The sequence below is a fragment of the Rhea pennata genome, chromosome 1 (genome assembly GCF_028389875.1).
Source record: "Rhea pennata isolate bPtePen1 chromosome 1, bPtePen1.pri, whole genome shotgun sequence".
NCBI classification, from domain to species: Eukaryota; Metazoa; Chordata; class Aves; order Rheiformes; family Rheidae; genus Rhea; species Rhea pennata.
The window spans coordinates 44,026,398-44,040,559 of NC_084663.1; the positions used below are offsets into that span (position 1 = coordinate 44,026,398).

Consider the following 14,162-nt stretch of genomic DNA (forward strand, 5'->3'; position numbering starts at 1 on the left):
TACTCAAGTAAGTAAAGTTTTTACAGGCTTAATTGTTTCCAGCTTTGAGTTTTTGGATAGCAATATCATTAATGCTATCAGATACCTTTAATATGACATATTCTCAAAATGAAAAAAGAACCCATGTAAGGAAGGAAAACTTACCTGATGTGAGCTGTATATTGCTAAGCATCACAGTAATATTTGAACATCTTCTGCATGCAATCCATATCATGATGAAGTCCTTATTAGACTTAGTAGAATCCCTGCCACCTCTTTTCTTGAAGATTATTTGCATACTACTAGCTCTCTTGATAGATATCTTCTGCTGGCATTGCCTTGGGAAAAAAAGGTAAATGAAATAAAATAAGTCATTTTAGTGAGATGTGCTTTTGGTGTAACTTTCCCTCAGCTTTTTTAATGTTTAGATTTAAAATGAGTCATCTGACATGGCATTCTGGGAAATTCTAACATAAATTATTACATGCTCAAAACTTCCTGTAATATTTTTTAAGTTCCAGAAGACCCACCACAAAATTTTGCCAAGAGCAACATTACTGCAAAGTCTTTCTTGGTGACTTGGGACCCACCAACCATAGTAACAGGAAAGTTTAGTTATAGAGTTGAGCTGTATGGACCATCTGGTAAGTCTGAGTTGATGATTTTTTTTTCTTTTTGTTCTTATGATTATTTTCTTACACTTGTATTCTAGTGTCTCTAGCAATCAAGAATTAATATTTGAAAGCAGTGCTGTTTACCCTTTTAATACTAGACTTGTTAGTAGTTCTTAGATAACTTTTCAAGGAAAAGTTTGCCCATTTTAAGAGTGGATGGATAATGAAATCTGATGTTAGAAATTCCTAAAACTGGAGGAAAGCAGCTGTCCTTACTCTTTCAGAGAGATGGCAGGTTTAGCTCTCAGTTGAGTTAGCATGCTTGTGTATTCAAATCAAATCTTACTCTTTTTCACTTTGTGCTAAATAAGAGTCTCTGGGGGATTTCCATCCTCATGTAGTATGCTGTCTGTTTTGGTGTTACTGTAAATTTTAAAACTCAAACATGTATAGTTAAAGAAGGTATTTAATTGTGTATCATTAAATAAGAAGTTAATAAGCTAGGTACTAATGTTTTAATGAGATCACCCAGAAAAAGCAATAGAAGTTAATTTATAAACAAAAGAAGTCCCTCTTCTTAAAACTGATGCCTCCTTCAGATGATATTTTAGTATTTTTTTCAGACATTCAGTCTTACTTGCAATGAAGTTGATGATGAATTAAAATTTCATAAACTAATCTAGCTATGTTAAGTATGAGAAAATGGCATACCATTTTTTATTTTTGAGCTAGAATCTTGTTTTTTGTTCTTCATACCAGGTCATATTCTGGATAATAGCACAAAAGATCTTAAGTTTGTATTTAGTAACCTTGTGCCGTTTACAACATATGATGTGTATGTTGGTGCTGAGACAAGTGCTGGAGTGGGGCCAAAGACTAACCTTACAGTTTTCACCCCTGCAGAAGGTGAGTAAGCTTACAGGAATGTAGTAAATTAGCTGTATTAGTTTCAGTTTTCCTTTCAAAGCCGTTTAGGTAAGTTGCCAAAGAAAAAAATAGGTATGTTTCCAGTTCACTTTCAAGTCTTTCACAAAAGACTAAGAGGAATAACAAACAAATGAAAGAAATTATTTTGAAATTTTTTTACGTAAATCTATTTCTCCATTTTCCAAGGGTATACTGTCACAAAATTTATTTGCAATTAGAAACCTTCAGAGACTGTGAAACAAAGGTAGTTTGTAGGTAGAATGAAAGTAATCAATTTACAGTAATGAAGTTACATGTCCCTCACTTAGCCGTTAGATGGCAGCAAGTGATAGAGAAATAACATATTTCAGTATTACATTACTATCCTCGTTTGTTGAACCCTGAATATTGTGAAACAACACGTGTTTGATTAATTTTCACCAAATCCAGGGCCCATTGCCAAGTTCTAATGAAGCTACTTTCGTCAGGAACTATAGCCTTGAGGCAGACCTGCCAGGGATGTCTTGTCCTGTATTGGTTCTGTCCCAGACCCATGCACTCTAGGATCTGGGAGTCTTGGCTCACCATGAAAGAATCCTGTGATCAGTAGAAATGCAATTCTGTCCAGTAGGTGCATGAGACTGCATGAAGTTACTGGTCTGCAGCTGAGGATGAAACCAGAAATATTTAGGAATTTCAACATTGTTTTATTTCTGTGTTATGCTTATGCCACACAACACAAAATTAGAAACTCTTTCAATCACTGCTGCTGGAATGTTCACTGTTAAAGTGTAACAGTGGCAGGAACACCTACGCTTACTTATCTTATTCTTTCTCAAAGTGTCTGCTTTTGGCAACTCAGAGTCTACTGAAATGGCCTGCCTCATTATAGGCTCTGCTTATCTTCTTTCTAAACTCTGTGTCACAAGCCAAAGTTTTTTAAATTTGACATAAAAGATTTAACTTTGATCTCAAATTCACAAATTCTTATTACACAAGAAATCTCAATTTTGTGTTTTTCTGTGGTATGTTAGGAACAAAGATTTTTCATACTAAATCTGAATATAATTCTATTGTATATAAAGGTTTTGGATCTCTGGCAGTCCCATGTAAAGTGCAGTATTGTTATTATTGTACACCTAAAGAGGAAATTGAACTGAAACAAATTATAAAAGTGAGCTACAGAGAATATACCACATTCATTATATTTCCTTTTCCTCTTTATTACTTTACTCTTGTATGTTTTTGATGGATTTTAAAAATACATTTCAGTTTTCAATATACTTGCAATTCCATATGTTTATATAAGTTAGCAATGATTTCCAATGCATTGACTTCAGTAGAGCTGTCTTGGTTTACATTAGCTTAGGATCTGATCAGATTTATACATATGTCATGTATGTCACGTAAATATATGCATATTTTTAGAAATGTAACTTTTTTGCTGGAAAAAATCTAAAGTAACTTTCTGCTTGCACAGGAACAACTCTAAAGGTAAGGATGTGAAATTTGATTAATTACTGACAGTGCTGAAAAATTTTGTGATAACTTGAGATTTTTAATTAAGTTAAGTTTTCTCTTGAATACTTAGTCCCAGGTGCTGTATCTGATTTACATCTAGCAGAAGTGGAAGCCACATACATAAAAATTGTTTGGAGGACGCCACAACAACCAAATGGTATTATTACCCAGTACAGAGTTAAAGTACATGCACAGGAAACAGACGTGACTCTAGAAAACACTATCCTCAAAGGAAAAATGAAGGTATTTGTATTTTTAGTATGAATTTCCTTGCTGGATTAAATTTGTTTCTCTGCCTTATGCGATAGATACGGAATACAGAATTAGCTAACACAGATGGGTTTTCAATGCTTTTGTGTACCACCTTTCCCACCCCACCCCCTTTCTCTGGCTGAGTTTTAAAGAGATTCCAATACTCCTATTTTCAGTACATGAAAACCATAAATAATTCAAGAGGAAGGATCCAGAATTTCCTAGCTACTAAAGGCAGGGAGCCACAGCCCTCAATCTGATCTCTTTTAGCCCTGTTACACTTGAGTTCTTTCCAGTACAGGGTGACCTAGCAGTAAGAATACAGATTTAGATGCCTTATCAACATACAGACTCTGAGAAAGTGTGGGCAAGAATCCTATGGAAGAGTGAGTTAAATACAAGTCTCCTGTGGCTGCAAGTGCTCTGCTTGCAAAGCAAGCACCTCCAGAATTTCTGCCCTATCTGCATTGTTGAATTTAAGGGCTAATACTACATGCTGTACTCTGTGTGATGGACATGTTTGAATGATGTATGTGCACACCGATTGGATGAAATCTCTTATGGTGCTAATGGTATCAGTCTGTCTAGTTTCTGGATTTCGCACACTGATGTGCTCTGAATGCTTAGACAGCGGCAGTTCTGAGCATGCAGCACAGAACTGTACACCTTTAGAGAATATTTAGTTCAAAATGAAAGGATGTCAGGATTGAGTGCCTTCTGAATGAGGGCTTTTTTGGATCCTAATTTTGAGCATAGGTGCCCAAAGCTTGCATCTTTTTTTTTTTGTTGTTGTTGTTGTTTAAGGCATTGATGTCTGTCTTTGGATCTGGCACAGAATCTAAGTTTGTGATGCAGAGCTCAATGAAGAAGTTTGCTTTCAAGTTCAGTGATTGCATTAAATACAGCCCTGGAGCCAAACATTAAATAAGAAATAGTGGGGAAAAAAAGAATAAGGATCCATTCATTATGTCAGGCAGGGGTCCTTGGAAAACAAAAAGTGTATAACTATATAATTAAAGATTGTATCATGGTACAGATACAGAAAGGATGAAAATTCAGTCTGCACAGACATGTTTTAATGATGGGATTTCCTAACTTTTGAGTTCTTGATTTAGCATCACTGCTGCTTTATTATATTTTATTGAATGTAATTTCCTAATTAAAAAACAAAACAAATCGTAACGTTGTTTTATTTAGAACCCTATGCACCCCAACTTAGGCCATCTGCAGAGTTTGAATTGTTAGACCCACAGTGTACTCAATAACTAGTAGCATAAAAAGCTGTTGTCTTCTATGTTGAAAAGCCTTAGAGGCAAAAGATATTTCCATGAGTGTTATTATTTTATTACAAAATGTTAGTGAAAATGAGGCATATGTAGCTTTTTCCTATTGGAACTTAGATGAGATCGATGCTGTATCTCTAACTGTGGTTAATCCCACCTAGTTAAGCATTAAAAAAGCTGCTTTATCTTCTTTTCATCCGGAGTTTGTAGGGAGACAGCTAAAGTGCATTAGTTACCTCACTGTAAAACCATGCCTTTCTGGCAGTGAAATAGGCCATATGTGTGTGGGGGGGAGTGTTCACAGATGACAGCAATTTTTTTAGAGACACTGAAGTCCTGGATTTAGGCCCAGATACTGAAGGGGCTACTGATCTGGTGCTTACACACCATTTTGTACCAATGCCTTAGCCTCTGTATTCTCTCTTCTGCTTTCTTTGCTTGCTGTCATGGTAGCTCTTGCTCCCCTCCTTACATCCACTCCCAACCTCTTACTCTTACAGCCTTTAATATTTACTTCTTTTGTCCGTCAGAATCTTACACCACCTGCCTCTCTTCCATTCTGCCTTTTCCAATATTTACTCTCTTATTTTCTCTCTCCTCTTTATTTCATTAGCTTCTCTTTCTCCCCAACTCCTCATCTCTTCCTTACCCCTCAGCCATCCAGTCAACTTTTTATTCATTTTCTTCAGTGCCAAATAGGGGTATTTGAAACCTTGTTTTCACTGCCTTCAACCCTACTTTGGAGTATGCTCAGTACAAATAGGATCTCACAGGCTCCAAAATGTGTGTATTCAATGTAACTCCAAGGGTAATACCATTAATTTAAAGTTATTGCTCTGAAACATGGGAGCATTACTGCTTTGATATAAATTTTATACTTCAAATAGTTTAAAAAATTAATGAGAAATTTATTTATTTCTAAAATGAAAAAATCTCTGCTTTCAGTTACCTAAAACTATTCATGAGAAATACTGTGTTTTACAAAGTTAATTATTGTTGTAATGAAAGATATGTTAGTTTCCCAATAATTTTATAGTGTAAATGTATGTGTGTGCACAAATACACAAATACTATATACTATATTTAATAATATTAATAATAATAATAAAATGATTTAATGATGTCAAAGTTTGTGATTTATTTTTTTATTTCTAATTTTTAGTATGCAGTTGATTCTTTGGAACCATACATGTTAAGTGAAAACATCAAGCCTTCTCCCACCTGGAATTCAATGGAAGCAGCCAATGAATTGTATGAAGGCTCGGCTGAAATGTATACTCAAACAGCTTCTCCAGTAATATTTACAAGTTTACCCGGTGATAATTTACTTGCAATAAATGGAGCTGCAGAATTACATTCTACTTTGTGTAAGATGCTTTAGATATTTTTCTACCTGCTCCTTTGTCTGAAACAACGTCTGTCATTGTCCCAAATATGATCTTTAGCACATGGTTCAAGCGAATTATGAATGGGTCATTTGCTGGAGTCATTTTTTTTAAACACTAAATAACATTCTGAAGCAAATGGGAATGCCACACAGGCAGGAACTAGCCTCTTGTCACCCAGCTGACCTTCTTCCTAGTGAAAGGAGCACACGAAAGCCATCAGCCAAGCTGCATAGACAATCAGTTATTACAGTTGCCAAAGCAGGTGTGATTGTCAGGGATTAACATATCTCCAAGCCCTTCAGAGACCTTGATTTCTCTAAGCCTTTTGACTAATAGGTTTTCAGATGTCAGTGAAGGTAAATAGGTCAAAAAGTTACAACTTTGCTATGGGTGACAAACAGGTGGAGATGACCCCATGACATGCTGATGTCCTTAGTGTGTACACTTGTTCTGTATTATCAATGGAACAGTGTTTTTTTACCAACTATGGATATTTACAAATCATTAAATGGGCCTTAGTTGATAGATGGGGACTTAAAATACCTTTGTAAATTTTACAAAGAGAGTTTTGAACAGTAAGTGGCAAATCAAGTTTTGATTTTTATGTATGCTTTATTGAAATTACTGTATTAAAATCACCAATATAGCTAAGGCCAGAGTTTAATCCACTAACAAAGTACACTGCATCATTTCTGTACTATGTTAATCCATAAGAATCTTCTTTGTCACACAGAGAGAATGTATTTTGCTTCAAATATGAATCTTTTTACTACCTTATTCAGCCTGAGTTAGTGAGCTGCTAAAAGAGGTTTGTGTTTCTGAAAAATTGTTCTTAGGCATCATTTGTAATCTAGCTCAAGTATTATTTTCTATTAATTATTGTAGTTAAAGTTACTAACAGCCAAATTTTCAACAGTGCTTGCTGATTTTTAGATGTCTCCATTTTTAATGTTGAACTTGCAGAACTTTGAGCCTGATATGCAGATAAATTAAGTATCCACACTTTTTCAAGTTGCAATGGCTCATAAGCTTCTTTATAACAGATGATTTTGACTAACATAGTCAGAATGCTGCTGACTTTGTCCTGTATCACAGGTACACCAAAAACTTTATAGGCACATGTGTGAATTCTTCACTCTGTTGATCACAACTTTTTTCTGCAAAAAATGCCACTGTGAAGGCATCTATGAGGGGAGCTATTTCAGGTATAACTTATAGCATAATTGTGAGGTCAAGGAAGATGAAATTTGTACTTCCCAATGAAAACAAAACCCCAGAAAACTCAACAACAACAACAACCTGTGCCATGAGCGATTTTGATGTCACCAGGAAGACAAGGACATTTACAAGTATATATTTTCTGAGTTCCTACAGGTCATCTCTCAAACATTTTTGGAGCTAACAGTCAGTGTAAACCTCATGTTTTCAGTTCTTCCCTGTTCATTCTTTCACCTAGCTCAAATGATCTACTCTTCCTACTGTCTGAATTACATACTTAGAAGACCATTGAAAAGCAGGGATGATTGTGCACATGGAAGCAGACCTACAATGGCTTCTCCTTAATTGACTTTGACACACAGTGTAAACTTTCATTCATATTTTTGTAATTGTCATGAAAGCTAATTTAAATTGTTTACAGCAAAATAGTTACAGGTTATTGTGTCAATTTGAGTTTTGAATGCAAAAGAAAAATAAGAGTTTACAAATAATTGACTGTTTCTCTCTTTTATTTAATCGCAGATAATCAGTATACTGTTAATATTTTGACTGAAGAGCTGTCGTATGTTATAAAAGGCCTTGTACCTTTCACAGACTACACAATCAGTGTATCTGCTTTCACTACTGTGGGAGAAGGGCCACCATCTAGTCTCACAGTGAAGACACGTGAACAAGGTAAAACGTTGTAACTCTGAAATAAGTTAACATACTTCACTTCCCCCACTGATATTTTTAGATGTTTTTTAGAATCATTTTGTTGCTCATTCTTGTAATTTTTTGTTTCTGTTTAAGTTCCAAGCTCAGTACAAAATATATCTTATAAGAATATTAGCTCCTCCTCTATTTTGCTTTATTGGGATCCCCCAGCAAATCCCAATGGGAAGATCATTCATTATACTGTATATGCAATGGAACTGGATACAAAAAGAACATTCCACACAACAACTTCAAACAACAGCTTACTTATGACAGGTACAGTGTTACTTGATAAAAAGATAATTGCAAATGTGTTATGCTAAGTTATTTATTCCAAGTTTATGTAATGTAGCCATTTGCAAGATAAGTAAACCAAATCTCCCCCATCTGCCTCACACACTTCCGCATATGAAAGCAAGATTGAGACACTCTTGCCAGACTGTGTGCTGTGGAGAAATACTTCAGAAATGTGAGATGGGAGGAGATGACTAGGTATGACTGTTGAGTAGTAATTTCTGAAATGGACTTTTTCGTTAGCCTTCTACTTCCACCTAGAAAGTGTTCCTAAATTGTTAATTATTTTCAAGCTTGATTTTTTTTTCTCATTTGAGAAATTGATAATTTTTTTTTCTTTCAAGGTAATAATTTTGGTAGCAATTGAAGAAAATGTATTCCTCATGGAGTTTCAGGTGTCTATTTGTGCTATCCTGAGTAATGCATAGAGAATAAAAACACATATGTTTGCATGTACCCATTCACATGCCATGTTTTGACAAATAAATAATTATAGCTATTTATAGGGTTGAAGCTGGTTGACATAGTCCAAAATCAGTATTTGACTCTCCTCAAATAAATGATATTATAGGTATTCTGTCTTTTAGATGATAAATGTGTACTGAAAACTCTTAGAACAGTATCCATTTTTACAGTTTAATAAGCAAGCTACAAGGAAAATAATATGTTTAAGGAGGATCATCAAAAATCAAGATTTTTTTACTTTATCTTTTTTAGGTTTAAAAAAATATACAAATTATAAAATGAGAGTTGCGGCCTCTACCACAGTTGGAGAAAGTGCTTTGTCAGAGGAGAATGATGTTTTTGTGAGAACACCTGAAGATGGTAAATATGTTCTTTGCAATGATGATTTGATTTCTGTATTGAAGTATGCTCTTCCTAAAAAGATTGGGCACATACGTAAGCCAGAGAAGAAAACATACAAATAAAGTCAATGTTTGTTGAAATTATTAGTCTTCTGTCAGTCAGTGTCTTAATTCAGCCTGTTTTTTAGGTAACTGCTAGAAACAATGAGAAAAACTGCACCATGACCAGTAATGAAATGAACTGTTTTCAACTCTGATGGACAAATAGGGAGCAAGCTGCAAAGCTGAGGTTCTTTCATTTAAAACAGTGTGTCCCTTTCTCCCATCTAAACCATAATCAATTATGTTTGGGATTCCAGCTTCTCCTTTTTGTTATACTATCATGTTATCATATGGAAATCAGGTTTGTTTTTGAAGCATTTGGAAATGGCAGCTTTAAACAAGTCAGAAGCCATGTTGCTGTCTATAAGCAGAGCAGCTGATAAAAGTGAGCTTTTTATATTTAATAATATTATATGCTGTTGTTTTTATAGAGTTTTGGGACTTTATTCCTTTTAAGACTTATCAGTTTTAATGTAGGGTATAATGCTACCTTGTGAAGATTTCTGGAGCCTCCAGAGGCAGTAGCTGGAGATACCATTGGTCTTTACAAAGAGAACGTGGGAATTTGATTCTCAGAGCAGAGACATGAATATTGAACCTTAATCTTTTCTCATTTACATCAGGTTTTTATCAGTTTATTTTTGCTGGTTTCAGCAGAGTTACTGCCATTTTTTACAGAAGTAACAAAGAAAGTAATTGGGCCAATTGTCTTCTCTTTCTTACAACTGCCAAATATGCTACAGTACATTAGGAATACTTAAAGGGGAATAAAAGAGAGCAAAGGATTACAGGATTAAAAATCATAGGGATTTATGAATTTTAAATGGTTTGGATAGCCATCCAACCAATATCTCAAATTAAATAGTAAAGCTTACAGAGCTTGTGAATGTTTTTTTGAAGGCTACATGCTTCAGTATTGTTTTTGCAGAGGAAGGGCATATCATAAGAACAGAATATCTTTTTCTGTGAAAGAAACTTTAAGTTTACAACTCTCTGTCTCTGAAAGTGACAGAAATTTGTTCACAGTGAAGTTTCAGGCCAGCAGTTCATCCATTGGTAGGACATGCAAGCCTAAAGGAAAATATTCAGAGAACTACTGACAATTCCTGCCTTTTCACAAAGTTGTGTGTAACTACTCTTGTCTAGTTCTTTTTGGTACTTCAGTTTTCCTACGGTAATTCAGATTGGGATTCATGTCTCCTAACTTTAGCCAACCTAGGAGTGACAAGTAGTCTGAGGTAGCTGTCTGACTCTTACTAGTTGAAAAGAGAGAGTTACCTCTGGATAAAAAATTCTGTACAACTGTCTTAGATAACTTGCGTTACAATGAAAGGCTGTGGCGTTTAGATATTTTTCTATGCCAGATAAATCAAAAGTTTCAGTTGAAAATTAAGCTTCTTCACGTGGAAAATACCGTGTGGGCAGTCCCGTCATTCAGAGAGTAGTGATCTTTCATTCACAGGCTCAGAAATCAGGATTGAAAATGGTGAGACCTTTAGGCGAGAAAGTTTCAAGATGAATACTGAAATATCTGTATGTATGTGTTTGTACACAAACTGAATCACATAATCATCAGAAAAGGAAAAAAGGATATAAGCATGACCTAAGTCTTGAAACTGCTGTCAATTTCAACCTGGATTTTTAGTGCATTCTTTTAAATTTTTATAGATTAGTTATTTCAGGGGTGAATTGATGAGTTCTACTGAGGAACCCAAGTTTACATTCACAGTGGATTTTTTTTGTAAGTGCAGCTACCACTCACTCCTTCAACACTACTATGCTTTGTTAGCTTGCTGTGATCATATGAAATCAGACATTGCAAGTAGATTTAGCCAATATGCACTATGCTGGAGTTGGGCTTGTTTTGTGCATGACCTTCACACCACTGCATGCAATATTTTTACTGGGGTCTTCGTGGTCGTCAATCAGCAGCTGTATTGGTAAATGAAAGGGAATTCGGTTGCAGCATATATTCTTCCCTTTTCTGATTCAGTGATTGGATGAGTGGAATAAGTAAGACAGATAGTTACTTATGAAGAAAATAGACAAACAGTCATAGTAACAGACAAAGAACTTGAAGTTGAGGAAACTAGTGAGAGGATTTGAAGGTCTGCATGTGAGAGGTGGACAGGCATGACTCTTTTCTTAATGGATGCAGTTTTGGATAGATGTGTGAGTGGTTGAGAGATAAAAGTTCCAAAAAAAGCTAGCATCTGGGTTGCAAAAAGAAGTCTAGCTTTATGAGTGGAAAAAGAAGAATACAGAAACTAAGATAAAAAGTGGTGAGGTTTAGAGGAAAGTGAGTGAGTGAATTGCTGCCTTTTTGCTACAGTTAGCTATGCGTACAGTAGCCTTCAGGATACCTAAACTTTGGAGACCAGTAGGTCTATGAGATGAGTCTTACACTCAGTTAATTAAAAATCTCAGTGATCTTTTTTTCCTTCAATTTCTGTATTGCAGAACCAGACTCCCCACCTCAAAAGGTAGAGTTAATAGATGTAACTGCAACAGAAATAAAACTAAGATGGTTACCACCAGAGCAGCCTAATGGTCTCATAACTCACTATGAAGTTCTCTACAGTGATTCCAATGATTTATTTATTAAAAATACCTCAAGTACAAGTATATCACTAAGTGAAATGAAGCCATATACTCTCTACAACATCTATGTAAGGGCATTCACCAGACTTGGCCATGGGAATCAGTCATCTTTCCCACTTCTGGTGAGAACATCTGAAACGAGTGAGTATGCAATTGTTTAAAAATTCTCTAGTTTTCCACAGTCAACTGCTTTATGGTGACATTTGATGCCTAAGAGATCCATTTAAATAATTTTGAAAGTATATGTTTGATTTGCAAGGCAGAAAGTTTGAACTCTCTTTTTTCTTCTTTATATACAAAGCAGAAGTAAGGAAATAGTAAATAAGATTAAGAAGTAAAGAAAATGGGACAAGTTGTATGCCTGATGGACTTCATATAATTTACTACTTGTCCTTGAAAACTCCTTACGTCTTGCAGTAAAATAACTTAATTTTTGTAGGAATGCAGGGATTTCAAAAAAGCTTCGAGTGAGGCTTGAATTTCAAGTTATGAACTGAAATTTGGTAAGAATCAATCCAAATGATTTAAAAAAGAATACAAAATTCATAGACATAGTGCTATTCTGTAATCAGGCACTGGAACAATGATCATCCTATTCTGGGGGCTTTTGCTGTCTTCAGCAGTTTGCTACCTCTGACAAATGCCTACTTTATCTGTATCTAGCTGTAGCCCTAGAGCTCAACCTTCTCTGTTTATCAGGTTCTGCTCAGTAAGGAAAGACATGCAGGTACCAATAGCTCTCAAAAGAGGGCAAGGGGATGCTCTAGCTTCTTGGTTGTTGTGACACAGTGGGAATCACTTTGAGCTCCTCCTTTTTTTTGAGATGAACTTTCAGTTACCCTGTGTGAAGTGTTTCAGGCCTGCAGAATAAATCAAATACCTAAGGAACTGAGGCCCTGATGCCTAATTTTGAGATCATACAAGGCATTAGTTAAGATAGATATGCCAAGCTAGCTCAACCAACATACTGTGCTAATTTTGGTGATTTTGTTTGCCAGGTGCCATAGATATGTAGGCACCTGCTCAGTTGATTTGATTAGCTTATCCATAAATGTTTTACTGGTCTTTAACTTAGATATCTGTCTTTTGTCTGAGTTGTATTTTAAGTGCCTTAGTTCTTTCTCAGTGCCTAAGCTTCCCCATGCTCAGATTAAAAATTTGAATTTCAACTTCTGATTGAGATGGCAAGTTGCAAAAACATCTTCTGGGTTGAAAAGAATTAAAAAAAAATGGAGGATATGGAGAACGGAGCATTTTCAGTGAACCACAACCTATTAATGGTCTGGTGTGTTTGAGGAGCTCTTGGGAGATCTTTGTTTCTGTTCCACCATTAAATTTGTGGAATTTTCCCTATTGGGCAAATTGTGCTGTCACTGTATAATCGCGGTTTTCTAAAATAAAATCTGTTATGTTATGCTATCAGACCAATTTTGGATAGTGGAAAACATATTTGTCCATTTGTCTGGGGACAGACACACAAAAAGCAACTGTTATGGTGCAGCTGCAGGGGTTCCTGGTGGCAACAGGGCAGGACCTCACCAGACAAGGCCCGTCCCACTACCCCACAAGGGAGCTGGGCAGCTGGGGGCAGCTCCAGCCCCATCAAGCACCTCCATGGGGACTGGGATGGGCTGAGGCCAGGGCAGGCAGTCAGCCCACAGGTCGGGGTCTGGATCAGGCTTACTGAGTGTAACCAGGGTTAGGCAAGGCCCTGAGAACACCAGGCAGGTCTATGGTAATGGGACAGGACCAGAGTCAGGCTGAGAGGTCAGCCCATGGCTCAGGGCCTGTGTCAGTGAGTCCATGGCCAGCTAGAGAGCCATGGCTCTCAGGGTCCTTATATGTTTAGCTCCTGTTGTTTTTCCATGCAAGTATTCCTACAATTTGTGTAGTTCAACTAAGGAAAAGGAAGAAAATGGTGGATGATTTAAGGAGTAACTTATGACAGCACATCATGAGAAGACTTTTGACAGTAGCTAGGTTGGAGAATTGCAGCAATAGTTATGAAATGCTAAAGGAAAGTTCAGCATCATACTCCAGAGGCTTTTTAATCAGATTTTTTTAAAAAAAAAAAAAAGAATGACCTGACCCTTGTCATTATAGTGCATATCTGTCATATGTTTTTGATCTTCCACTTCAGCCTGTTTTAAAATATATATTGTATTAAAAAACTTACAAATTTTAAATATTTATATTACGTTTTATTTTAACCTGTTTTTAAAGATTCTTAATAAAACAATAAAAATGACTGGAATCTTTTACAATTCTGCATTTCTTTTTCTAGTTCCTGATTCTGCACCCGAAAACATAACATATAGGAACATTTCATCGATGGAAATTGAATTATCATTTTTTCCACCGTCTGTTCCCAATGGAATCATACAGAACTACACAATATATCTGAAGAGGACTAATGGGACTGATGAAAGAGTTATAAACACTACTCTTCTAATACTACATATTACAGGCCAGTATATAATAATCTAGAAATTAGGGCAACTA

At 35.8% G+C, this 14,162-nt stretch overlaps 1 protein-coding gene across 1 annotated transcript in view; it reads left to right on the top strand.

Annotated features, from left to right (window-relative positions):
* The window catches only part of PTPRQ (protein tyrosine phosphatase receptor type Q), a 109,308-nt gene that overhangs the window by 13,388 nt on the left and 81,758 nt on the right, over positions 1 to 14,162 (top strand). The window contains exons 7-15 of the mRNA XM_062595113.1: positions 495 to 623; positions 1,353 to 1,499; positions 3,091 to 3,263; positions 5,718 to 5,922; positions 7,684 to 7,836; positions 7,954 to 8,133; positions 8,869 to 8,976; positions 11,520 to 11,801; positions 13,945 to 14,127. Coding sequence (XP_062451097.1) covers positions 495 to 623; positions 1,353 to 1,499; positions 3,091 to 3,263; positions 5,718 to 5,922; positions 7,684 to 7,836; positions 7,954 to 8,133; positions 8,869 to 8,976; positions 11,520 to 11,801; positions 13,945 to 14,127 — 1,560 coding nt within the window. The remainder of the gene's footprint in view (positions 1 to 494; positions 624 to 1,352; positions 1,500 to 3,090; positions 3,264 to 5,717; positions 5,923 to 7,683; positions 7,837 to 7,953; positions 8,134 to 8,868; positions 8,977 to 11,519; positions 11,802 to 13,944; positions 14,128 to 14,162) is intronic.